The 14,188-nt window shown below is 39.4% G+C and overlaps 2 protein-coding genes and 1 pseudogene across 2 annotated transcripts; 2 read left to right on the top strand and 1 right to left on the bottom strand.

Moving 5' to 3' along the window:
* Nucleotides 1–3,123: 3,123 nt before the first annotated feature.
* LOC139297416 (T-cell ecto-ADP-ribosyltransferase 2-like) lies at nucleotides 3,124–5,285 on the bottom strand (annotated as a pseudogene).
* Nucleotides 5,286–5,685: 400 nt separating this feature from the next.
* On the top strand, nucleotides 5,686–8,819 carry LOC139298048 (ecto-ADP-ribosyltransferase 4-like). Its single transcript, XM_070920878.1, has 3 exons — nucleotides 5,686–5,738; nucleotides 5,962–6,101; nucleotides 6,205–8,819. Exons 2-3 carry the CDS (start codon nucleotides 5,964–5,966, stop codon nucleotides 7,096–7,098), a joined length of 1,032 nt encoding a protein of 343 aa, XP_070776979.1. The 5' UTR covers nucleotides 5,686–5,738; nucleotides 5,962–5,963; the 3' UTR covers nucleotides 7,099–8,819.
* Nucleotides 8,820–9,395: 576 nt separating this feature from the next.
* On the top strand, nucleotides 9,396–10,660 carry LOC139298990 (ecto-ADP-ribosyltransferase 5-like). Its single transcript, XM_070921826.1, has 2 exons — nucleotides 9,396–9,473; nucleotides 9,565–10,660. Exons 1-2 carry the CDS (start codon nucleotides 9,408–9,410, stop codon nucleotides 10,324–10,326), a joined length of 828 nt encoding a protein of 275 aa, XP_070777927.1. The 5' UTR covers nucleotides 9,396–9,407; the 3' UTR covers nucleotides 10,327–10,660.
* Nucleotides 10,661–14,188: the final 3,528 nt, after the last annotated feature.

Genomic DNA, 14,188 nt, shown 5'->3' with positions numbered 1-14,188 from the left:
CTACCAGTGCAATACATACATATACATACACACACATATACATTGTTAATGTGTATATATATATATATGTATTTTTTTTCCCACGTAAATAGTGTAAATGTATATATTTTATCTTTTATATCTTATTTGTACATACTTCTCATTTCTAAATGTATGCTACTTTTCTACTCTTGAATGGGAGCACCTGTAACTGTGTAATTTCCCACCGCGGATCAATAAAGTATTTCTGATTCTGATTCCTGGCAAATCGTCTGTAATGATATATCACTCCAAGTCAGTCAGGTTAATACCTGTCATGCGTAACCTCTCTCACACATGCACATTTAGAAATCTATCACACAAACTTGATACAAACAGGTATTTCCCCAGGCCTCTCCCAAGGCACTCCCTTCTCACATGGGGTTCTTCAAATGAGGACAGCCTTGGGGAGGTGATATGGACCATACCCAACAAATGGACGCCATGCTGACCTTACACCTCAATCTTACAATGACGTCTTATTCTTTCTCTCCTTCATTCTGTCTGATGATGGTTCTGAAATGTCAGTCCTGTGTTCATCTGATTGGGATATAACTAATCTCAAAAAATCCTACATGTCATTAAGAGCTCCAACTTTCACCCATATACGTGCACAGTAGCACCTCTGGTGGATTGCAGGTAAGAATCTTGTTTGCATGGTGCCACAATGTCAACCTCTAAAATCCTGCGTAACAGCATGTTTTGTGTCCAACCTTTGTTTGATATATTCAGTATGTGTGAGTCATTGTGCACAAACTAAAACAACATAGGCAAGAAGATAAAATCTCTCTGTTTATAGACGGGGCGCTAAAGTAGCTGACATACTTTCACCACTTCTCTCTCTCAATGGGGTTGTTGACATGACCGTGTCCTTCTACACAGACAAGTGATTGAGAAATTTCAGAGAAGCATGTATGTGTGTATGATTGTGAAAGAGGCTAACTTGTAATGTATCATTCCTCAGTTATCCACAGAAAAATGTTAAAAAAAGTTGGGTGAGGATTTCTTTATATGGGCAGTGTTTTCATCTCATCATTCGGCTCTGCAGTGGGTATTAGGCCGTCATAAATCTACTGAGCCCTCTGACAGGCAACGCCACCCTGTAGCACTGACCTAACGGACCTTTTAAGCAGCCTTGAAATCCATAAAAAAAGAGCAGATGTCAGCGGCTTGATTGGGCCTACAGTGGCTGGTCCAACTGGCTTTGATAGGCAGCTTCATCTGAATGCCATGGCTCGCTCAGTTGTCCAACCACCACCTCAGCATCACAGACAGTTTAGCACTGTCCTGCCAGTGGGTGGTCTGGCTCTCTTTCTTTTTGAGGGAGAAAGCAGTGGGGTGGTTACATTAGTTACTGTAGGAAAAACACAGGGGTAAATAATAAAATGAATCATGGCTGAATTCCTTTTAGCTGCCTCAATTTCAGGGTGCTGGTATTATGCAAACTGGCTCACTGTCACGGCTAACTGGGTGGAATACTGGGTGGACTTTGATTAAGCAGCAATTTGGCTTTGCCCAGGATATTATTATAACAACTGAGAAAGTACGAAAGGCAGCTGGTCCTGATTGATTAACTCATAGGATACTGAAGGAGTGAAGGGACGAACTAAGTTTTGTTTACAGTCACTTTCAAATGTCTGTTGATACACACTATGTTCCCAGGGCCTGGAAATCTTCACTTACAGTGCCTGTTCCAAAAACATCCAAACCACTGGTCTTAAATGATTACTGTCCAGTAGCTTTAACATTTATTGTAATGAAGAGTCTTGAGAGAATAGTTTTAGATCGTGTCCTCAGTGAGGTGCCAAACAATTTGCATACAGAAGGGAGAGGAGCACAGAATTCAATTTCAATTCAATTCAATTCAATTTTATTTATATAGCGCCAAATCACAACAAAGTCATCTCATGACACTTTACAAAATAGAGCAGGTCTAGACCGACTCTTTATAATGTTATTACAGAGACCCAACAGTTCCCACCATGAGCAAGCACTTTGGCGACAGTGGCAAGGAAACCTCGAGCAGAACCAGACTCTAGGTGGGCGGTCATCTGCTTTGACCGGTTGGGTTTTAGGGAGAGAGAGAGAGAGAGAGAGAGAGAGAGAGAGAGAGAGAGAGAGAGAGAGAGAGAGAGAGAGAGAGAGAGAGAGAGAGGGAGGGAGAGACAGAGACAGAGACAGAGAGATAGACATAGAGACACAGATAGACAGACAGACAGACAGACAGAAGAGGCTGTTGTACGTTTTGCATAGAATTTGCAGTCATCTTGATCAACCAAAATTATCTCTCCGTGTTATGTTTATGGACTTTTCACCTGCATTTAATACTATAAGACCACGTTTTATTGGAAAGGCTGTTACAACTAGAGGTGAATAGTAGAATCATCTTACGGATGGTGCCCAGAGATCCTTCATACCCTCCAGTACAGCTCTGTTAAACAAATCCATGTGATATGAGGGATGAGGGGTGTGTCACTTGCATTTTGTTGTACTTTATTCTTGATTGTTGGTGATGTTGTCGTGGAGCGCTCTGACATTTTCTGTCTGTCTTTCACGGCAATGTTTTTTAGTTGTGGTTGTATTTGTCTGACAGTTGCCACAGACACAAAGGGACTTTCTGGAAGGATAATAAACGAAACTAAACACACACACACACACACACTTACTGCTCTGGACATGCATGGACGTGTCTCATCATCTCATCATCATATAAGAAATTAGCTAGTGAAAAATAAATAGAAGAGTAAGTTTAAAATTGTCTTATCAACTGAATGGTAGTAAAGCGGGAAAAAACAACAGTATTATTCAATGATGTATTCACATGTGTTTTTGACTTGCCTGACACTCTTTTATAACATTCTTTTCCATATACATCATGATCTATTACGATCGCAGAGAAACTCTTTGTATTGTATCCTCAGACCTCACCCAACATTGTGGGTAGGTGAGTTGCAACAGGCTCAAAACTTTCAGCAGTTATGAATTCAGCACTTCAGTAATAAGATTATGACAAACAACATTTGTAAATATTAGATTAGGAAATTATTGAATTATTCTTTTTAAAACAGAAATGTTTGCCTACTCCATGCCACAATGTCATTGATGCCAATTGTAAAGGTCATCTTTATTTGTCACAGAGAGAGAGAGAAAAGTCTGAGGACACCTGGTGGACAGGTAAAGAATAACGTTGGAAGAATGGAGACGTGGTGTAAGAGAGGGACCGAGAGACATTAGGTGTTTTCAGACCAAACTGTTCTGGGGACTCCCTGAGAGGAACTGCCCACGGGGGGGAGCTCCCCCGAGAACTACATACCTTCAAGGGCCTTTTTTCTGTTTGCATTCATTCTTCGAACTATGAAAAAGTTCCTCTGGTCCGAAAATGCCTATTGTGACATTATTGAATATTAAACCTTGCCCTTTAAATGACAACTCTAGCAGGATGAGTATTATTATGCAAAGATGAAACACTGTAAACCGCAGTTTTCTTATGGTTTTCCAACACCTTCACAATGACAAAGGTTAGCAAAAGAGATACAATAATCATCAAGTGATGGTAAAAATAAGCCAAAATCCATCCACTGGTAATGCAGATACTGAATGCAACGTATTGCTCTCTCTATTATAAATGCAGTTAAGGTTCCTCTTCAGTCTGTAGACGACTTTACACTTCTGTGTATCTGTCTCGACGTCAGTGACTTTGAAAACCTCATAGGGAGGGATCAGCACCTGGCTGCTTTGTTTCAAGGCTGAGTAATGTGTTATGTCAGCACCAAAACATGTGTGTACTTCAAAACATGACGCGTTCCTTGTGAAGTTCCACCTGTCAGAACCTAACGTGAAGGTGCTGAATCGAAACATGTTAGAGATGTTCAGATTTAAGAGGGTTTCTGTTCTGTAACTTGTACTAAGACACGTCACCTGATTGTGCTTCAGAATCTGAATGGCTTCACTTAGGGAAACATAAAAGGAGCAGGACTCAAATGTCCCCCTTAGTTGTTTTCCAGTTCTTTCTGCACTGTCGAGGTCTTGCTTGACAGGTTGCAGCATCATATTTGTGTACATATATATGACAACCGAATGACGTTTCTCCATATAGTAGTGTGCAGGCTCTCTAGCTTTTTGCTCTGCATTGCTCCGGGCTTGACTTAAGTTTGCACTGGTATCCCATTTCCGCATTATGGCTTTATCAGTCACAACTGTAGCTTTGGATCTGCAGTCGTCGAACATGCCGTCATTCTGGTCGTAGGTCAGATCCTGAATAGAATGCTGAAATGAGGAGAAACATGTTGTTCAGTATTTATCCAGTACATGGAAACATACACTAAATGAACAGTATTAAACTGGAACCTCTTTTGTACAGTCCACCTCTTTTTTTTTAAACAGTCTTTTAAACTTTAACAGTTTGTACCTAAAAATGAGAAAAGTGCGATTTTTAAAACACTATTTGTGAGCGGAGTAACTCCTTTTATATTATGGTAAGTCCTCTAGATTGATTCTGTCTTATGTCAAATATATAGTGTTAAATAATAAGTGTTAAATACCTCTTCAACAATATCCTGCCAGCTGTGTGTCAGATATATGACGACAAACATCAGCAGTTCCACCAAAAGAACAAGAGAAGTAATGGCATATGCAGATACAGTTTTTCTCTGACATGCTTGCCTCTCCCAGGAAGGCATAGTGCATCTGGAACAGAGGAAATCTGTCAGAGGAGCTGAGATCGTGGGGTGGATTTGGTTCCATCCATGTGAATTGTTTTTCATATTGTCTTTTACAGGAAATAATATATATCAGTAATATGAGGTTGCACGGGTTGGAAGCTATAGGTGTGTGATGGTAAGGATACCTGTAAACTATTAAATATTAATGTACTATGGGCCTCTCTTCTTCTTGCACGCACACACACACACACACACACACACACACACACACACACACACACTGTATTATACCAGAGTTAGCTTAGAGATAATTTTCATCTGCATCTTTACAGTTGAATCTACTTGAAGGGATTGTGACTCTCCCTGTAATCCTCATAGCATGTCAAGTTCTACCGTAAATCCAGCTGAACTACATACAAGTAAAGTTAATGCTGATGTGTATAGATGTTCATTGATAAGAGAGAACATTACATTTTGAAAAAGTTACATGTTTTTATAACTCACCATATCTCGAGCAGCACTATAGTGTAGTTTTGTCTTGTATCTGAGAAGAGGAGCTGTCAACAACCTTTTCCAGAGAGAAAAATGTTGTCTGTGCTAGTCTGCGCTTTTTGTGTTTTGCAACCCGATGAACTTTATTAACTTTACTTGTTTTTGTCTGAGCAAGCTGCCAAACCGGATTTACTAGTTTTATCACATGTAGAACCTCCCTCTGACAATGCAAACAAGGAAATGACAGAGCCAGTGTGGAGAAAGGCTTTCATTTACACTTGACCGATACATACATACACATAAAAATAGCAGTAAAAATAAAGATGTAAATACAGTTTCTCATCAAACACTAAATACTGTTTAAACATCACATGCCAAATAAGATCCATATGAGCTGGTACCTTTGGGCAAAGGTATTGAAAAATATCTGTGTTGTGTGGTTGTACCAGTAAATCCTGTGAGCTGGAACTTCCTTGCTTGAAAACAACACTGCATCCGCACTCTCCACATTTCTTTCTTCCTCAAAGGATTATCATGCTGCTGTTGAAGGAACTTGGCAGGAGAAAGGTAAGCCCAAAATATTAGATTTCATAGATTGTTGGTATATGAGTATGTTTATTGTTAGATCAGACTAGAAGGACATATTGTGTGACACCTGACTATGGTTTATTGTTTATCTCTTACATTTCAGCCACAAGGCTGGTAATGCAAATCCTGATGCATTTTCATGATGTTGAAAGAATTTTAGGAGCCATTTTTAGTTATAAGAGGTATTTTTCTTTTCATTCAGATATGAAGTTTGGCAAAGGACCAGAGTGTGAGCTGAAGTCACTGAGAAACTGGGCGACCCTTTGTGTGTTGTTGGCGGTGGCACTCCTATTGTATCGTGACCCATTTCTACTACTCTGGTGGCCTCAGATACCTGTTGAGGTGGGATGACAGTTCTGTCTTTTACATGCATCAAAAGCATGCATATTACTATAAGGCTTCTGTTAAGTTGATTTTGCTCACAGCTTCTTATCTGTTACTGCAGAAAACTAGTGGCAGTTTACCTCTGGATATGGCAACAGATTCCGTTGATGACATGTATGATGGATGCCGATCTGAAGCAGCCTCTATGATCAACCTGTTTGGCGTGTTTGAGTGGCACTTCAATAGAAACTTCAGTTTTGCCTGGGCTGCAGCTGAAAGAAATGCAAAGAAACCTGCGCACAAGAACCTGAAAGAAGAACACGCTATAGTTATGCACATGTACACAAAAGTGAAAAGTATCCAACAAGATTTCAACAAAGCAGTGAAAACAGGGAAACACAAGTACAGCACGCAGGGATTTAAGTTCCACTATTTCTACTTCTACCTGACTGAAGCCATTCAAGTTCTGCGTCACAATCAGACATCATGCAGAACCACCTATCACAGGACATGGAAAGAGTTTAACCACAATGTCATCAACACAAACATGCGTTTTGGTGCTTTCACCTGGGTAGCTTCAAACAAGCAGTCATTTGACTTTAATGGCAATGTGTCTTGTTTTGAGATCCACTCCTGCTTTGGTGCCGATATAACATATTACTCTGCGACAAACCAAATGGGACAGGAGCTGATTCCTCCCTATGAGGTCTTCAAAATCACTGATGTCCTGACAAATGACCCATGGTGCAGTGTGGTGTACAAGCTGCAGAGCACCAAAATACCAAGGAGAGATTTAAATTGTAAATTGAATCAAAGACAAATAAAAACATACTTTGTAGACGTTTCAACTCACTGGCAGTCAAGCAGGGTTTGGATGATGTTAACATGCATAATGCTGTTGATTATGATTTCTTTAGTTCTTGTAAAACGCAGTCAGAAGTGTTTTGTGGCTGCAGTGTTGGGTGCTCTGCTGGTGCTGATGATTATTCTGGTGATCTTGAGAGTTAGCCACTGATCAAAGTATTTTGTATTTTGTTCATTATTGACATCAAAATGAGGTAATTTCCTTAAAAACAACTAATATTTAGTGGTTACTTAATGAAACCAGTATGAGTACAGCTCTACAAATTTCAAAGAGACAAGATGGCTGTTCACACCCTAAAACTATTTGTTTTTATTGGTACATTTCTTATAAGGACTGGAGAGCCGTTTCCAATATTGAAAACTAAGTATTGTCACCTCTTTATTGAAAAGTATCTAAAAAGAGGTAAGAGAAGAAGAGAAGAATTATATTTTGTTCTACTTTTTCTATTTTATTGTGTACCAAAAGTGTCATGGAGGTGCGGGAGAGTGGCAACAGGGGAAATGCAGACAGTTGAGACGGCAGGATGATATCAGTGGTTTAATGATCAAAATAGCTTACAGGAAAAGTAACATACAGACAGGTTCAGGTTCAGGTTCAGGTTCGGGTTAAGGTTTGAGTTACATAAGCGTGAAAGCAAAAACACAAGGCAGCATAGCAACTAGGACGAACTAACAAAGGAACAAAGGATCTGGCCCTTTACATGCAGAGAGTGGCTGATGAGGTGATGGGCGGGGAAGGTCAGGCAATTGCAGAGCAAATGAAGGAAGTGGGGTGTCAGTGCTTAAACTGACATTTTGGATTCATGGCTTGTACTGCACTTTGTTCCTTGGGATGTTTTATATTGTAGTGTTGTCTGTTCTTTTGTTTTGTGTCTGTTTACAATCCCTTGTTTTTATCTTGTGCTGCTGTCTATCTTGGCCAGGATTCCCTTGAAAAAGAGATTTTTAATCTCAGTGGGACCTATCCTGGTTAAATAAAGGTTAAATACTAGGACGGACCTATTTGCAGACGGAACCAGAACAGCAGTGAATCCCGGCTATGTTAAGTTTAGTGAGGAAAATGAGAGGAAGGAGAGTGAGTGGAAAGAGATGGTGAGAGGGAGAAGATCTATGAAGGCGAACAGCTGTAAGAGAAAAAAAAAGACTGATGTATTTTTTAGGGAGGCAGGATATAATTTCAGGATGTCAAAATAGATTTAGGAAAAAAAGGGGTACTTTGGATTCAGTGTTATATCTAGAAGATGAAGTAAGGAAAGCACACGTTAATAGAGAAACAGTAGCTGCAGTGTTCTTTGATGTAGAAAAAGAATAAGAGAACCATTCAGGTATAAATAGGATCTGAAATTTTCAGTGTGTGGTCGAAAATCAGACACCACAGAGGAGTGTGGAGTCCTGTACTATTCTCATCTTTGAAAATATAATATTAGATATGGGAAGATCATTATTTGCAGATGGTGGGATGGGGCTTTGTGGAGGCTAGCAGGCAGGAGGCAAGCAGTTTGGGATGCAGACTGAAGGCTAGCAGGCCAAAAGCTAACAGACAGGGGGGCTAGAGCGATGGTCAAGTCCTCTGCAATTCCGGATAGCAACTCCGCTAGCCAGGGCCTGAAAGAAACCTCCTGCAGTGCCACTGTCAGATCTGCCCCCTTGTGTTCAATAATGGAAGTGTTGTTGCAGTATTTAAGATGGCACTGAATGGTGTGAATCACCTCACCAAGTCCAGCCACTGGATCCATGTTTATGGTCAGTTCTGTTAACACAATCATGTCTTTCACTGCCTCTGTGCTGTACAGCATGCAAAGTCCTGTTGTCTCTTCACCATGTGTATTACTGCTTGGACTACAAATAAAAAAAATGATTATGCTCGTGTTAAAAAAAGTGTTTCGTTGTTAAAAAAACATTTTCAAATGTTAAAAAGATACAGAAAGAACAGTAGGTTTGTCAAAGGTCTGTGTGTATCTAAACGCATTTCCCTGCATGTACACTGATTATTTCCATGAGGCTGAATTTAATGTTTGAGTCATACATTTCCTAAAAACACCTGTTCCTACAATGGTAATTTGAGGGTTATTTGTAGAATTGAAACACTCACACACACATTCTTGTCTTAGGTACAACTGCATGATTCCCATATGCACAGACCCTTATCATTCATTACAATCAAAAAAGAAAGGTTTGACTGTGTAGTCCTTATGAAGGTCCCACCCCTGATTGGAATGGCCTGCAGCTGGTGAAAGACAAGCAGGAGCTCAGCTTAACAGGTAACCCACAAATCACTGAAGTAGCACTACACCAGGTGAGACGTGAACTGTGGTAAGTGAATAAAAGTTTTAAGTTCTTCCCTTTTTGATCTAGATTCAAAACAAATATTAAGGACTTCACTTTTATTTTTACATTCAAGAACTTGACAGTAATTGTGTTTACTAAATTTTTGTGTGCAGGTTTCTCTGCTGGTGGAAGATGGCAGTGATGGCAGTTTGGGCAGCAGTGCTAATGACATATGGAGTCTCTATAGGAATTGCAAAGGTAGAGTATAAACTGTGTAACTGCGGTGTACTGACATCTGTAGGTAAGATTATCAGATTGTCTTTTGCTCATTGCGTCTTTTATTTTTCAGAACTCTGCAGATCCTGGGTTAAAAGGTCAAGTTCCACTGGATTTGGCGCCAAACGCTGTTGATGACATGTACACTGGCTGCAAGGACAAGATGGAGTACAGAGTGAAGAAGGAGTACCTGGCGAATGAGAAAAACAAGGACAAAAACTTCACCCTGGCCTGGGGCGAAGCAGAAAAATATTACAACAAGAAATGGAAGCGTAAAAAGGGAAAGCGACCTTCCACCTCCCTGGGGAAAGAACAGATCATGGCCATTTATGCTTATACCCTTGACAAACCAAAAGTCTATCTTGATTTCAATAATGCAGTTCGAACCCAAAAATCGAAGTACAAGACCACATTCAGGTATCACACACTTCACTTTTTCCTGACTGACGCTCTTCAAACTCTCAACGCTCGCAAACCTGAAGAAGAAAGATGCCTCACTGGCTACCGTAGAGTCAACAGCTTCTTTGGCCAAGATGTTCTCAACAAGATGATTCGCTTTGGCTCTTTTACCTCCAGCTCAATGGGTTGGTACCCCAGCGCTGACAGATTTGGAGACAAGTCGTGCTTTGAGATTGTCACATGCTCTGGAGCAGACGTCTCGCTGTACTCGAAGCTTGGTGAGTCGGAGAGAGAAGCTCTGATTCCTCCTTATGAGGTCTTTAAAGTCACAAAGATTGAGAGGAGGTCCGACCAGAAGAGTCTTCCATGTGAGGTGGTCTATAAAGTGAAAAGCACAGGAAAAACTCTGTCCAATATGAATTGTGCACTTTTCTGAAATAAGCAGCCTCCCACATTTAACATAATATTTGATGTTAACTAAACATGCAAAATATTTCACTATTTTCAAAATGCATTCGATATGGATTCAAAGATTTAAATAAAGGCATGACATAATTTTGATTATTCTCTTAATATACAAATAGGAAACACCAGTATTTTAATGTTCGAATGACAAAAACTTTAAAAGCCATCAGAAGTGAAGAATTTAGGGAAATGTATTTAAATATCTATTATGATTCATCCCGTGTCCTTTTGTATTCATGTCATCTCTAATTGTATAATTGAGTGCATTCAAGTAAAATCTGTCAAACTTGTAACAATGAAATAAAATGTTGCATAATTCATACGCATGCAAGCAATTAATGTTAAAGTAAAGTGGTTTGAATGTGTAGAGCTCCTATCTGTGAGTGGACAGGCCTGAAGCTGGAGACAGACTGGACAAGTTTCACTGCTTTCTATCTACCAGCAGGTTACTGTATAAAGTGTTAGTGGTGGCAGTAATCCACATGTTAATTGGACCATAAATATATGATTGGGGTTTTATATACAGTATGTGCATGGAGCAATAGAACTCTATGTGCTGCAGTGTAAAATTTTATGCAGATTGACAAATAAGTGAAACAGTACAGTACATCATAAGAAATATTCATACGGTAATAAGGCTACATGTTCTTAAAAAAATAAACTCGAGTTTACTGTCGATACAGATATGGATAGGGTTAGGGTTAGGGTTACATATCTGAGCATCGAGGAGGGTTAGGGTTAGGTTAGCATAACCCTAACCCCTAACCCTAACCCTCTAACACGGCCGTCCTATTGTCAGTGACTGCGGCTCAGAATCCTATGCAATAACGGAATACATAGATCACTTTATAAATCCACTGTCTAAACTTCACCCCAGTTACATTAAAGACACATATGACTTTGTTAATAAAATAAAAAACCTTCAAGTACCTAGCCACACTCTTCTTTTCTCCATAGATAGATTCTTTATATACTAACATAGAAACACCACTTGGCCTCACTGCCATCCAACACGTATTCAATAAACATCAAAACCCATCCAGACCCGACAGTTAAATTCTCCAGTTACTTCAAATTACTCTCACCCGCAATGATTTCATGTTTAATAACCAGTACTACCTCCAGTTGTGCGGCTGTGCAATGGGCCGGAAATATGCTCCAGCATATGCTGACATCTACCTGGCCCATCGGGAGGAAACGGTATTCACCAAAATCACAACTAAACCCCTTCTTTATTTCCGGTACCTGGACGACATCTTCGGCCTCTGGCAGCACACACAACAGGACTTTTTGACTTTCATGGACATCTTAAATTCGCACCACCCCAAAATAAAACTCAAACATAACCTACAACCCTTTACAGTGGAGTTCCATGACACGTGTGTCTTCTTCCGCAAATCCAGCGACCAGGAAAAAACACTGGCCACAAAGGTTTATTTCAAGGACACGGACCGTCACGCACTCCTTCACAAAACTAGCTATCACCCCAGGCACACGTACAGAGGTCTGATAAAGATTCCACAGGATTTGTACCCTCCCGGAGGATGTGGAGGAGGCTACCAGGACTCTTTTCAGTGTGTTGAGGCCCAGGGGATATACGAGGCGCTTCCTTAGAACTATTAAGGCGGAGGTCGGCCGGACTTTTAAACAAAAATATAATAACATCTCTGCTCGGCCGTCCGGTCCAGTCCTCGTCCCCTTAATAACAACATTCTCAGAGAATGTGAAAAGCCTTCTGGCAACTGTTAAAACAAATTTCGAGGGGGCGAGGACGGACTGTGACGTGCTGAGCGATTGCCGGCTGATCTCCGCCTTCCGCAGAAACAAAAATCTTAAAGACTATCTAGTTCATACCAATATTCACAGAGAAAGTAAAACTAGGGAAGCGCCTCGAATTTCTGAGGTTGGTTTCGTCCGTCTCCCCCACGTTTTCAACCCGTACGCGCGGGTGGGAATGAATCTGTGGCAGGCCTTAAAACCCAATACTATTAACGCAATTTATGCAGTTAGATGCAGGGCCTGCCACAGACTTTACGTGGGGGAGACAAGGAACGAGATCAGCCTCAGAATAAAACAACATATCTACAAAATAAACAGCGGAGACGGGTCGAGCGTTCTTTACGCACATTTTAAACTCCATGGCCCAAAAAATGAGCCTCTCTACGGGTGAAAAATGAAAAATAAAAAATATATTGACACAAGGATGATGATGATGATGATTATTATTAATATTAATATTATTATTGTTATTACTATTATTTATATTCTCCCCCCCTTTTCTTAAGAAAATATTTTTTTTAAATATTTTCGTATATAATCATTTATTTATTTATTTATTTCATTTAATGATTCTCCTTGTGTGGACTCCCTAATGATTTTAAAGAGTGTGTATTCAACTTTGAATTTTACTAACCTTAACATTTTATCCACTTTTTTTTTACACGTTATACTTATAAGATATTGTATCGTTTTTAGATGTTTGATTTGAACGCACTTACCTTTTACACTTAGCACTTTTATGCATGTCTTATCCTTTTATGCTAGGGTTAATCTACACAGGGAGTCTCTTAACCCCCCCCCCCTTTTTTATGTTAATGTTTATAAATTAATTCCTTTTAAATTATTCATCAACTATTGTTTTTTCTCCATGTTTCATTTTATTGCACCACACGTAGGGAAAACTATTGAGGAGGGGATTCGGGTCCCGTCCTTGTTTGATGAATCTTTTACCTATCACTTATTGAGACCTCTACTTTTATGTTTTTGGTTGTGTGCTTGAGGCCGACTTGGTATATGCTAACAATTTTATACTCCTATGAATTTTAAATGAGTGTGGTTATTATCATGTTTTTATTTTTATTCCTAATTTTGTGGTGTATATATTTGATTTATTGTTTGGTGTGTCTTATGTGATTTTAGCACTTGTTTTAAAAGCACTTTTTTACTAATCCTACATTTTAGCACTTTATTAACAAGTTTGTTTTAGGCCATATAACCTTGTCGGCTCTTAAAACACTTTTAACATGTCTATGTGGGTCTTTTTAGTAGGTTCACCACAGGGACGGGCCAACACATAAAATGCCCGTGGAGACCCAGGGAGGTTGGAGGACTTTTGTTAATTTACTTATTCCCGCTGTTACACCTGTTCAGTGGCCTAGTTATACCCCATATAAAAATAAAAAAGATTTTTAAAGAAGGGGAGGAGGCGAACATAGAAAAGTAAAAAACATATCCACAGGGCTTTTATGAACAATTTGATTGACTTTTATGGAATTTTGTTGGTACAAAAAAGTTTTTAACTAACTAATTAATCGTTCCCATGAGCAAGTGCCCCTCGTAGCGTTCCTATGGAACGCTCCGCTTTTACCTAACCTAACCCTAACCCTTTCTGATTCTGATTTTTAAACACAAGTCCCTTTACTGTAAAATAAATTGTTTAACCACATATGAATTACAGTTTTACTTATTTGTATACATATGTCGTCAATTATACTTACTACAGGTGTCTTGAGAGTCACAAGATCCAGTGTAACAATAGCTTTATTCAGTTATAGGACTTGGGATGGGCTCGTCAATGCTTGCTTATCCTGTAAATGTAAAAACATAAATGTAAGAATAAAAAAATTATATATGAACCAGCTTTGTATTGACATTTATTGTTTACAAATAGATACACATAGAACTAACAAGAATGGACTTCAACCCCCAATTTGCATGTTTTCTTTAACTAAGGTGTTTATTAATTTATTATTGGCTGTGGTGATTTATTAGCAATTTTAGAACATTTCCAGTGCTGAGGACTGGGATTCTGGTATGTGTGGAAGCACTGAAAC

The sequence above is a fragment of the Enoplosus armatus genome, chromosome 2, assembly GCF_043641665.1.
Source record: "Enoplosus armatus isolate fEnoArm2 chromosome 2, fEnoArm2.hap1, whole genome shotgun sequence".
Lineage (NCBI taxonomy): Eukaryota > Metazoa > Chordata > Actinopteri > Centrarchiformes > Enoplosidae > Enoplosus > Enoplosus armatus.
The sequence above is the reverse complement of the archived record's forward strand: the minus strand, read 5'-3'. Positions and strand labels throughout refer to the sequence as shown.